The sequence below is a fragment of the Lepisma saccharinum genome, chromosome 4 (assembly GCF_977018435.1).
Source record: "Lepisma saccharinum chromosome 4, izLepSacc3.1, whole genome shotgun sequence".
Taxonomy (NCBI): domain Eukaryota; kingdom Metazoa; phylum Arthropoda; class Insecta; order Zygentoma; family Lepismatidae; genus Lepisma; species Lepisma saccharinum.
Window position 1 is genome coordinate 108,820,388 of NC_139232.1, and position 13,243 is coordinate 108,833,630.

General features: G+C 36.1%; 1 protein-coding gene across 4 annotated transcripts in view; it reads left to right on the forward strand.

Annotated features, from left to right (window-relative positions):
• The window catches only part of LOC145986740 (SID1 transmembrane family member 1-like), a 105,799-nt gene extending 92,891 nt beyond the window's left edge, over positions 1–12,908 (forward strand). For all 4 annotated transcript variants that reach the window (XM_083121097.1, XM_083121099.1, XM_083121098.1 and 1 more), the window contains one exon: positions 8,884–12,908. In XM_083121097.1, the coding sequence (XP_082977223.1) occupies positions 8,884–8,946 (63 nt within the window). In that variant the 3' untranslated portion in view covers positions 8,947–12,908. The remainder of the gene's footprint in view (positions 1–8,883) is intronic.
• The last annotated feature ends 335 nt before the right edge of the window (positions 12,909–13,243 follow it).

The window sequence follows — 13,243 nt, forward strand, 5'->3', positions numbered from 1 at the left end:
TGTTATTTAGCACTTTTCTCCCACTTTTGGTTATTGCGATGATGAGGATGAATGATGATATGATGAAATTCATGAAGGAACACTCACAAAGGATACCCATGCCCAGTCTGGGATTCGAACCAGAGATCCCTGGCATCATAGCATGCTGTATTAATCTCTACGCTACGCAAGCTGAACTATCCCGGTCTTGGCTCAAAAGAGAAATACATAATAATTTCTGAGTAATTTGATTTTATCATTATCATCATCTGATAAATACTGGTACATCAAATCATACTGTCAAAGTTCCTTACGTGCATGATTAGGATTGTATAATTGAGCAAGAAAGCAACATTTCAATACATCTAAGCTATTATATTTTACTGTCACTGTATCAATTTAAAATTGTTTATAACGTTACCAAGGATATAATTGGGGAGGAGGAGGTTGTCCAGGCAGTCTGGACCCATTCCTGAAAGACGTACCAAGTTCTAAAATTAAATAATAAATATATATTTGTTACAGCAGTTTTTCTATAATCGAAGGTTATTTATTTCTGCTGAACGTACTCTAAGACAAGGATTAGACTAGGATCATAGAGCTTCGAATGACAGTGCAAGAGAAGATTTATGCACACTTCTGCTTATAATAATATGCATAAAATATTAATTAGGAACTGTACTTTTCATCAACTGGACAAAACATCACAAAAAGATATTCCTTTTTTGACATTAATTTTCCTTTTCAAGACATTTGTTTTTACTCAGATTTTAGCACTCTTAACTACACGTAAGTAAATAATGGGTGTGTGCTGTTATATCTCTATTCTTATACTATCTTCTTACCTATTCATGTAATAATATCAATATTAATTAATTTGCATATTATTGTGAATAGACCTACACATTATACAGAGTGTCCGAAAAGTCACGCAACCTGGTGTTTACGACTGTATAATGGAATAGTGAAACGGAATGAGAAGAAATTCTTTCTGCCAAGAGAATGCCCTGTATATTGGGAAAATTTAGAGACGAAAACATATGTAAGAACATGCATGTCTTAATAACAAATAAGCAAAGTGTTGCCAAAGGCGGAATTTTTTTTTATGCAAATCGTGTGTATTGATGCACAGAACTCACTGAGGTAAATTATTGCAACATTTCACAATACCAATGAACAATTTGTATGGCCGTCTATTGAATTTGACAGAAAAATAACTTTGACGAAGTTTCAAAAACGTTGCACAAGGGAATAAATGGGCTGTTCCAAAAATCGATGTTTTCACAATATTGCAAGGGACACTGGCAACACTGTTGCTGTCACGTGTCACTAACACACTAAGGCACTTTTAATGACAAAGGAGAAAGTTTTTTTATTCTCGAACATATGCAATAAATTACATATACTTTGCAACCCTGAAATGTGGGTATCCCTACAAATTAAAGCAAATGTTCGAAGTGTCCACCATTTTCTCGCTTGATCATGTTCTCAGATACCTTCCTGAGGGTTGCAGCACCGATATTATCAATTTCCTGTGTAATGTTTCGTTTCAGCTCCTCCAATGTTCTGGGTCTCGTTTGGTATACTTTCCCCTTTAAGTAACCCCACAGAAAGAAATCTGCAGATGTTAAATCGGGCGAGCGACTGGGCCATAAATCCTTGGATATTAGACGATCACCAAAAAATTCTCTCAGCATACGAAGAGATTCATTAGATGTATGGCAAGTTGCTCCATCTTGTTGTAGCCAAGCATCACGTTCGTCTTCTTCCAGGAGAGCAATGAATTGCATTGTGAGATCCCCGTACACAGCGGTATCCACTGTTGTCTCAAAGAATAACGGTCCCACAATACAATATTCCACACCATAAACTGATTTTCGGAGAGTGCAAGGGTAGTCCATGCAACTGATGTGGGTTTTCTGTCGCCCAATGCCTGGAATTTTGGCTGTTGACATACCCATCCAATTAAAACCAGGCTTCGTCGCTAAAAAAAAACTTTATTCAGTACATTGACACCATTTTGTCGAAGGAATGACAGTAATGCAACCGTGCTGGGACATCCATCACTTTCAATTCATGAACAACACGAACTCTACATGGGTAAAATTTCAATTTCCATATAGCCTTATGAGCAGTTGACTTGCGTAAGTCCAATTCTGAGGCGAGCTTCCGAACAGGCTTTTGTGGCGACGTCACCATTCTTTGTTCAACACGCTGCAGAACATCAGCTCCTAACACAGAAGGGCATCCTGAACGTTGCCTGTCATGTACTGACCCAGTTTGGTGAAACCTTTGCACAATACAAAAAATTGACGACTTATCTGGAGAAGGAAGTGCCTGAACATTGATTTTTGGAATAATTAAGGTTCCCAGATCGCTGTAAGGGAAATGTAGGACACAGGCACGTATCCAGAAATTCTTTTCGGGGGGGGGGGGGGTGTAAACATCATTTTTTTTTACAGGGTATAGATACAGCCCCTGGCCAAATTATTAGACACACCTCCAAATTTTATGCAAAATTTTAAGGATATGTTATTATCTCGTCTAAATTTTTTGTTATTCTCCATTTTTTTATTCTTTATTTTATTACATGAAATATTACATTGATTACACGTGAACCTTAACAAAAAACAACAATTACTTGACACATTAATAATTACAAATATAATTTCTTACTGTGTTTCTTGAATATTAGCTATACGATACAATACATATGACTGGAAGTCAATTTTAACATTTGGTTCAGCTACCTTTGGCCTTTTATCAGTACTTGGATTCGTCTTGGCATACTATCAATGCATGCTTGTACTGTCTCCTTCATATGAGGATGGTGATTCCACACTTGAATTATTTTTTCAATTAGGCCAATTCTTGTCATAATTTTTTTGCTTTGCCACTTCTTTTTTCACTAGGTACCAAACATTTTCAATTGGGTTCATATCTGGAAAGTTTCCTGGCCAGGGCTAGAGAGGAACATTTTCACTCTGTAGAAACTGTTTTATTGAATTTGCGGTATGGCATGAGGCTCCATGCTGCATGAATACAAGTGGTTCTCCATTTGGTAACCACTCTCTTACTTGAGGTAGCAACTTTCTTCTAAGCACTTCCCTGTACTGTTCTTGCCTCATTGTTCCTTGAACCAAATACATGCCTCCTGTACCTTTGCCACTAATGACTGACCAAATCGTAACTTGTACTGGATGTTTGACAGTATGCACAACACAACCAGGATTGCATTTTTCACAAACAGAGATTTATTCCCCAAGATTTCAAACGTGTACTCGTCACTAAAGCAAATAGATCTACAAAAGTTCAAATCTTTTTCTTTGTGAGCTTTTGCCCAATGAAAACGTTTACGAATCATAGCATGGGTTAATTTTGGATTCTTAGCAGGTCTGAGTGCCTTCAGGTTCATATCAGAGAGCCTACGCCTTACTGTTCTTTCAGATGCACGAACACCACTCTTTTCAAGTTTATATTTAAGTTCCTTTGTACTCGCAAATCTATTCGAGAGGCAAATGTTCTTCAAACACCTTAAGGATCTTGGAGTAAAAATTGTATTACGCCCACATCTGTCTTTCCTTTGTGGCTCACACTCTCCACCATATTAAATTTTCTTCTCTATTCGCCTCACAGATGCTTCAGAAACATCAGATCTTCAACAAATCTCTCGATTAGAGAACATTCCATTACTCTTAATTTCAGCAATCTCTCTTGGTATCAAGTCACTTTTTTACCATGACTCCCTAATGTTAATAATTAAATTTAAAAAATATACTGACAGCGTACAAACACAATATCGCTGCAAAATTTAGCACAAATACGATTCACTATTCGCAAGACGTCTTACTCTTAACTTAGCTTGAATTGAACTGCGGCATGTTCGATCAACAATAATGACGGTTGGTGTTGACGGTATTGTATTGTTTGTAACAACAACAACAGTATCTCCTCTTTTCATATTGATCATTACATTAATCAAAGTTCAGCCACAAAGAACCCTATTGCAACATTTTTAATGTGAAAAGTAAGAGAACTGTTAAAAGTGTCCACTGTGTCGAATTACATTACTTTGTATTATTATTATTGTTATCAATGTTGTGCAAAAAAGTGCATTTGTATGTATTACTCGTATCTGCCAGGGTTCAAATAACGTACAGGAAACTTTTCAGATAACAAATGGTCAATTTTGTACAAGTTTCCCCTTCAAAACTCTTAATTTTAAAAAAAATTGCAGTGCGTCTAATAATATGGCCAGGGGCTGTAGAACCTCGCAAGGTTGAAGGTCGATGGTGGCGATTCAGTTCCAAAATGGTGGGGGGGGGGGTGTGGAGGGGGCAAGAAAAGTTTACTTCCTCTTGGTAGACAAAGGTTAGCATTAAAAAGCCATAGTGCGGGGCCAAACATGGAGAGCAACTGTCTCCTAAATCTGCCACTGTTTAAGCTGCTGTTTTTTTTTTTTCTTTCTTTCAGAACGTGATATCGGGACATTTTTTAGCACTCGGCTCCTCTGTTGCAATGTACGAACATTGTGTTTGTGCCAAAACGATCTCGGAATGTGTATGTGTCATGAAGCTGTTATGCAATGGACAATCAATTCGAATGTTTCGATTTGATTTATTTTATTTACTTCGCGTATTGTGCCTCTTGGCTAATTTGCGAAGATGGGGATGAGTGATGAAATGATGAAATTGATTAATGGACATTCACAAACAACCATGCCCGAGCGGGATTCGAACCCGGGACCCTTGGCATCGCAGCGTGATGTGCTAACCACTCAGCCACAGGGTCCGGCCCATTCGAATGTGTTCTCCCATGTTTGGATATGATCCTTTATGGTGTTGTCGCCTGCCTTCGAAACGTAACCTTAACAAAAATCCTAATTTTCCATCCTTCTGACTTAGATCTTCAAGATTTAGAAAGAATTCAGACCGAAGGCACACACACGTCGTTTGCAATGAATGACCCAATCAACAGAAACTTTTCACACCGTAGCGGCACGACAGGCTGCACAAGCCTGTGTTCGATTTGTGAAATCCTCAAGCGACACGTATATCTTGTAGCGCTTCGGTGTGAAACCTGATGGGTCAATCTCATTGTCACCTTGAAAAAGCAGCTCGTGTTGACCACAGAAGAAAAATATCTTGTCAGCCGGTGGGAATGTCCCTTAGTTTTATTCTATCTCCTTTTTCTGTGCTTATTAATTAAACAGGCAACATCTTACGGTTGGGCATACAGAAGAGATGTGCCATGCAGAAATTTTAGCGGAAAATGCAGGCTCCACCAGGCATACTGTGCCATTGCTCTACAGCGACAGCAAAAAATCAAGCGAAGTCAAGGGTGACTCGGTAGCTCACTTGGTAGAACAAAGAATGGCACGGTATATGCCAGAGACCCTGGCTTTTGAGCCATGGTCGAGCTTGCTTTTTCCGCTAAAATTTCCACATATGCAACATCTTCTGATTTCTCTTCTCGACATTCATAAAATTTTCGGCCTTCATGGCTGCCGCTTTGTGGTAGATAGTGTTTGAGTGTTTTTCCAAAACAGTTGACTTAAAGGTCCTTTTTTTAACCCACAAAACTCTCGGACTGCATACTGGAAACTTGGTCCGGTCACTAATAAATCGTCACTCAAAACTTAGATTTTCAGTCGATCTGTGCAGCTTATTTCTTTTTTTTTCTTTTTTTTAAAAAAATGATGCTCCAATACCCATTACTGCTGAAATATTTACTTTAGAGACCTTCGATCTCTTCGGCTCATGACCCGAAACTACCACTACATTGCCGGCAATGTGTTCAGCTTTGGACTCGAACTTGTAATAGTAGTAGACTTCAACACTTTCCAGCAAAATGTGTCACTAGTTCTCCCCCCCCCCCTAATCTCTACATCTTATAAAACTTTCAATGGACACTGACTGATCACTAACCAACTGTCACACTTACTCCTGAAGTCTTATTGAATTATTCTGTTGTACAGACCAACCGTGAAATTGAATCCGCGTATTTATATACATATTATATTCTGGAATGTTCCTCACATAAAATGTTTTGTAGTTCGACTCCACCTCCTATTCACTTTTCAGAGAATTAGTAATCCAACGAATCACCCGACTCATGGCGCTGCCAACCAACTGTGCTTCGTTGTGCAACTTCCAAATGCTGACAAATCTTTAAATAATGTTCAATTTCGTTGTGACAACACCGAAAGAGCAAGAAAAGTTTACATACAATATCATCAATAACAGGGTTATCCCTCAGGGTTCTAGAACATTCTCCGCTCGATAATTATATCTCTCTTTAATTTATAATCACAATATTTTATTTCACACACACAAGCCAAAAACCTCATTTTATCTAGTGTAAATCGAAAAATTTTGGAGGGGGGCTCGAGCCCCCTGAGCCCCCCTCTGGATACGTGCCTGGTAGGACATGCTGTCCCAAAATGTAGGACATTAAGTCAAAATGTAGGACAAAACACATTCTCAATAAATAATACTTATTTCTATAGAACACGTTAGAAAGTAGTTGAAAAATGACACTTTTCAGTTTTAAAAAAGTGAATTCTCAATGAATTTTTAAATATAAAATTTCAAAACTTCCGATCGTACTAATCAAAGCAGCTCTTACTACATGATTTAAGTGGTACTGTACTTCTCAGAGGAGACAATTTTTATCAAAATTTCAGGTTTAGTCAAATGATATTTATGTTAGAGTGAAACATTTTACAGAATTTATGAAAAAATCATTTCTCTCGTGAGTCTGTTGTGCTGATGGTAATGAAAGTACTCTCTCAACATTTTAATTATGACCTGTAATGGCAAACACATATTAAGCAATTGCCGTAATTTGAATGCCAAATTTCATCTTGGGTAGTTTCTAGTTCAATAACAGGGTGTCTACCAAAAGAATTCTTGACTTATTCTGGACTTTTCTAGACCTTTTTCCCATTTTTCTTAACGTTTATTTATTCGACCCCTACTTAGGTAAAGTTGGAAATTAGTAATTAAAAAAATAAATATTTAAGATGAAAACTGAAGCTGAATTTAAGAAGAGAATCAGATCTGCTTTCTCGTATTAATGCAAGGGGTCCCGGATTTGGTACCCGGTGTAGGCACAAAGTGGTTTGGATCCCACTTCAAACTGTACGTCCAGTCCCGATTAGCCTTACTGTGCACAAAGTAGACTTAAAACACTAAATCAATCAAAAATCATATTAATGCATCCTGAACTGTGTTTGGGAGACAAGCGATGCTTTGGTGTCTGGACCCACAGCCAGTATAATCTTATGTGGGGCTTGTGTCGGTTGTCCCTATATGTTTGTGACTGTCCCTTCATCCATCTTATCTTACCATCATTCCTCCTCATCTTCGCTATTAGCCAAAGGGACAGAAAAAAGTAAAGTAAAATAAACTAAATCAACCAATCAGTAATTATGATAGTAAGAATTCTTGACCACAAGAATAATTTATTGTCTTTTTATTGCCGTCTGGACCTACTTGTTGATTTCTTTACTTTTCTTGACTTCCATGACTTTTTTGACTGGCAGACATGCTGAATAACTTTGTTCTCTATACCCCTGCTTTACAATCAAAATATTGAATAAGAATGGGCAACACCTTGTTCCATAAGTATAAACCCTAAGGCAAGAAATTCTGCTCAGGCATTGAACAGTGACATCAGAAAGTGGTCCCAAAACTTTGTTCATTAATTGCTTTCGTTTTCCCGTTTGTTTAATAGCAGGACAAACTTTTTCTTTTTGGGCAATGACTGAATCAAAATAAATTTCACTATTGAGTTTGGAAGCGCAGTTCAGAGACTTGTAACGTGCATGATTTTTTTCTCTTACGTATTTTCCTAATTAATATTATGTGACGCTCAAAATGTAGGACATTTATGATATTTTTCAAATTCCTCCCGGACGCCCTTTGTACATGATAGAATAATCTTGATTAAGGCTCAAAAGGACCTTTGGCCGATGCCATTGATGCTATTTTTGAAATTTCCTCTCCCTTTGAAAACCATTATGATATTCTAGAGATTCGCAATAGTTTTGTGGCTATGTAAGGCTATTAAACTATCTAGACAACAGTGAAAGCAGACCACACAAATATTCACGTGAATGCTCTAGAAGGAATTCTAAGCAGATGTAATTTTATTGCAGTTTTTTAAACAGAGAGGAGATTTCGATAATGTCTTCTGTTGGCCAAAAGTTCAGTTAAGCTTTAAATCCCAGATATCAAATGTTATGTTATGGAAAAGTAAAGAAGTTTAATTGTTATTAAATAAATGTTTAATAAAAATATATTTATTTATATATACACACTGATACAAGAAAATAAACTTATTCCCTGTGCATGAAGGCACACGGAGGGGATGTTGATTAACTTGCTTTATTTTACTTAATTTTTCTTCAAATTTTGGATAATCCCAAAGATGAGGATGAGTGATGATATGATGAAATTGACAAAGACACACCCATACCGAGGCTGGGATTACAATGAGGGACCCCTGGTGTCATAGTATGCTGAGCTAACTTTCGGACATGGATGTTGGCACAGAGGGGAGATGAGGTAGGACCCCACACATTCTTTCTCCCAACCAAAGGGGAGTGATGTGATGAGCACCATGCTGAAGCCACCTTAAATGCCACAGTGTAATTCACATGGGACAGTTTTACCTTTCTTCTACCTTATCACATGATTGACCAATAGTTTTATTTAAAATGTATTTTAAGTATGTTGTGCACAAGTAAGCTAATTCGATTTTTTTAAAGTGATATCTGAGCAATTTAATATTATTTGTGAATCTATGAAAATTTGTATCTTGAAGATATTAGCACTAGAGCATCAGTTGTGCAATATGATAGTCATTTTCAGCTGATTACTTTCCTGCTTTACATTTCAGGTTATTCTAACACTGGATGATGACTTAGTGTCTGTTAGGAGAACTGAAATACTTATAGCTTAAACTCACCCCATTTTCAACGGTATATTTTGGAACTAAATGAAAGGCTGAAACATGTGGAACAGGAACAGTATGAAACAAGATAATGATGCATCGGATTTGAAATTGGAGAAACAAGGAACCCATGCTTTTACTGCAGAACACTAGCATACAAAGGATTTTTTCGAACGGGCCTGTAATTGTAAGGATGGATTTTTCATAGTTGTGTTCATAGGAACAAGGATAAACAATAACATATTTCAGAACTACCATTTTTAACCTTTGTTTGAAAGGACAAAAATGGTCATTATGGGCCATTTTAAGGGGGGTTGAATTTATCACTTTACCAGTTCTTTGTTGCTTTCATTTGAAAATGTTGATTTTCTCAGGGCTGTAGCCCCATCAGCTCCTCCCTGTTTATACCAGTGCTGGAGAGTCAACATGAAGGTGTGTATGTGTCATATGTGATATTCATGGTTTATAAAGGTGTGTTTTCAGATAGATAATTTTAACACTATATGATGGCGCTGGACCTGTGGTGTGTGCCAAGCCAGACCTTTTTGAAAAATTTACTTGTTATTGAAAAACTGCTAGGATGTTGCAATTCTGAAAATTACATCTGCTGGGAATTCCTTGCACAGCATTCAAGTAAATCTTCATGTTTTCGCTGTTGTACAGATACGTATGATAGAAAACTGTGTTAAAGTACAATGAAACGATTACATATTCAATCTATGAATGGCCATGTAAAACTTTAGTTTCCAGCCACAACCAGGCTACTTAGATATCCTTTATGTTTGGCTATTCATAAGGAAAATGTACCAGTAAATATAAATAATCACTTACCTTCAACCTTGAAATCAGTTTTCAGGTTTTATAATTCGGAACAATTGATCATTGGGTACATACACAGATTCAACAGAGTTGGTATATTGGAACCAGAGGCAAAAAAAACCTGCCCGGTCCCCCAGCTCCTGTGCATCATACTCTCGCAAGGCGGGGAGGGATGGGAATTCTAATATAAAAGTAAAACTTGTTTCTCTTCTTATGTTAATACCTTGTTTTTAAGTGTAAAATGAATGAGAAATTAATACTAATATGAAGCACTGATGTATTTATATTTCATTGCTGAGTACTTGATACTTCAGGTAGTATCCTACAATTTCCTTGTTTCGTTCAGTTTCTTCTAAAGCAATTTCATTAACAACAGCTTTCATAAAGAGAGACATCGAAGATCAATATTTCAGTGAAATATCTAGAAAGTGGATGCATTGTTTATAAAATCACAAAGATGTCTATGTTTTGAACAATGTTACTTAGTACCGTATATAAGGTGTTTCATATTTAATTTTCATTTGATTTGTTCTTTTGTGTTTAGGATAATTTGCTGAATTTTTTTTTTTTAGTTTTTGTTTTAAGTTCGCTTTATGTACAGATAGGCTAATCAGGACTGGACCTGCAGTTTAAAATTGGATCCACAACTGCTATCGAACTTGGGTTCATTTAATTAGAAGGCAAAGATGTTACCGCTACGCCATTGGAAAAGCCCAATGATTTGCTGAGAAAGCAGTTATAAAAGTTAAAGAAAATTAAACATTCTTGTGAAAAGAAATAAAAAATATATTTTATTTGTATATCTGCTGCATTTTTAAACAGTATTGGTGGTTTGTTTAAACTGCAAGAAAAAATATATTTCTTAAAAAAAATCTGAAGTTTCATTCCAGTTGTGATATCTTTCAATGTTATGTGTGTAGCTCTCTCACTGTTAGTATATTTAAAATTGATAAATATTACATAATTGTGTTTGCTCATAAAGTGTTACATTGTGTTTAAATTTTGTGTAAGTGGTTATCCATCATAGATTGGAACGTTGCCTGTTTAGATTGTAAATTCAGTATTAATGGATGATTTAATTCTTATTAAAGTATTATAAGAACCCAGATAAGATATATGTAATTTTACGTGCTTATTGTACTTATTGTAATGCTTTAGACAGATTTAATGTATGTTTAGAATGTGTTTTTTATGTTACCTTTAAATAGTTTATACATGTTTTTCGTGTTACCAATATGCAACTTGAGAAATAAGAAACTAAAGTTTTTCCCACAAGTCGGTGCAAATGTTTACTATTTGAGGTATTTTTCTAGGATACTTTTATGTACTCAGAATTGCTTCCAGTTTCTAAATGATAGCTGTGGAATTTTGTAATCTGTATTTTCATAGTACAAGAGACTCATAGAACAAGATCAGAACAGTAACGAGGTTGTTGTTATGCAAGTATCATGTTCTTAAACCTAATATTCCACCACCACAATTATTACATTACTCTGATAATCCTACAGTCATTTGCACTTATATAGTTGCATCCGTTCATGTGTATTTGAGGATTTTTAAAGTAAGACAGAGTTTCGTTACCACCGTATGAGGCATTATTCACAGGCAAAGTGTTCTTGGACTAATACCTTCACTATTGTTCTATGTAGTTGTCCAGCTCTTTATAGTGTAGGAAATTTTATATTGTGCATCCTTGTATTCCTGGCGCCCACCCAGCGTCGAATAACATGGGTACCTGGGGGAAACCCTGGGGGGTAAAGGCAGTCAGGGGCGTGATGCTGATCACATCATCCCACTCACGACCGGATCAAGAAAGTGTGGGGCGTTACCCCCACACCCCCTATACGCCTTCATGGCGTGGTGCTATGCACAGGGGAACACTTTACCTTTTTTTTACCTTTACCTTGTATTCCTTATAACTATTATGTACATGGAAATTAATAAGAGTGCCTTTTCTGATGTTTATAAAATATTACAAGAATGAATGTTATACAGAGTGGGATTCATAAGTATTAATAATAATAACCCAAGCCCCGACAGCCCTTGAAGGACCTTGGCCTAGCAAATTATCTATCACCATGTGTGTTCAAGAAATGAAACAAAATCCCTGACAACATCTGCACGAGAATACATAAACATTAATTCCTTAGAGAGAAAGAAAAGAAATAAAAAACTGGTCATGGACAATTTGCCGAACAATACTTGTACATCCAACTGTACACTAATAGAAAATATAGAATCTTGACCTTCTTGGGGTCAATATTGGCTGTGATTATTATTTGTGATTGGATATATCTATTTTTTCTATGATTGTGTGTCAGTGTAATGTATGCTGTATCCACAATCAGGGGTGCCCATTTCACAGAGTACCTATATCTCCCTCTCACAAAGGTAACACATCCGCCTCCTCTTTGAGGTAAATTCATTACCCAGATTATTTTGGGCAGCCAAAACTTTGCAGAAAAAATGATAATGTGAAATCCCACTTAGTTGGGATTGCATCTGCAATTTTATGTGGAATCCAAACCATGGTCTTAGCTCATCACAAAACTAATTGCAAGACACGTTAGATCATTTGTGCATCAATAGAAATGCTCTGAAATTGAAAAAAATTGTGTTTATTGTGGTGTACTTATTTCTGAGAAAAGTGAGGGAGGACAATTTTAAATCTGTTGCTCGGTAAACTGACAATATTAATAACTGAATGTCAAAAATTTCTTGATGAGCCTTGACATTTACTCTTTAGCAAAAAAATTAACCAATCAAACCTCCTTCCAAATTTTTGTGTGAAAATAACACAAGTGTTAGATAAACTATAAAACCATATATTATCAAATTGCTTATTACTTATTATGTTATCATAGTTCTGTTAATTTTGTTCCATTCTCCACCCTGCAAAAAATTCTATGACGCACCAAGTGCCATGAACTCCCTTTCTGGACATCCCTGTACACTATATGTTTTTAAACCCAGTGTGACTAGGTGCTTGTTTTTTTTTTTTGTAAACTCTATTTGGTAGTATTTTATGGCTTTTGTGGCATTTACATTTCAAAATGATCCACAACATACATGCAGTATAATTGAGTACTTTAGTAAATTGTACTACCTTATTTTTTCCAAATATTTTATCTTAATAAAGCATTAAATACATTCATGAATTGTTTTTTTTGTCCATATTTACCACATTTATAAGTTACCATATTATTATTACATGAACAGGTAAAAGCATTATCTAGCTTATGTCTATTTCAGATCAGTAACATTTGCATGAAACAGCTGTCCTACCAAAGAAATTGTCATTTTTTTTTTAAGTGGATAATTTATTGAATACCAGAAAGATTGCAAGGTCCAGCCCATGAAAATTAAAGTCCCTGATCGTTAATTTTGTGCATATTATTATTAGTATGCATGACAGTGGTGGATTCTCCTATGTTATCTGGTTTACACTGGGAAACCAACTTTTTTTTCATACATGTAGAAATTGCCG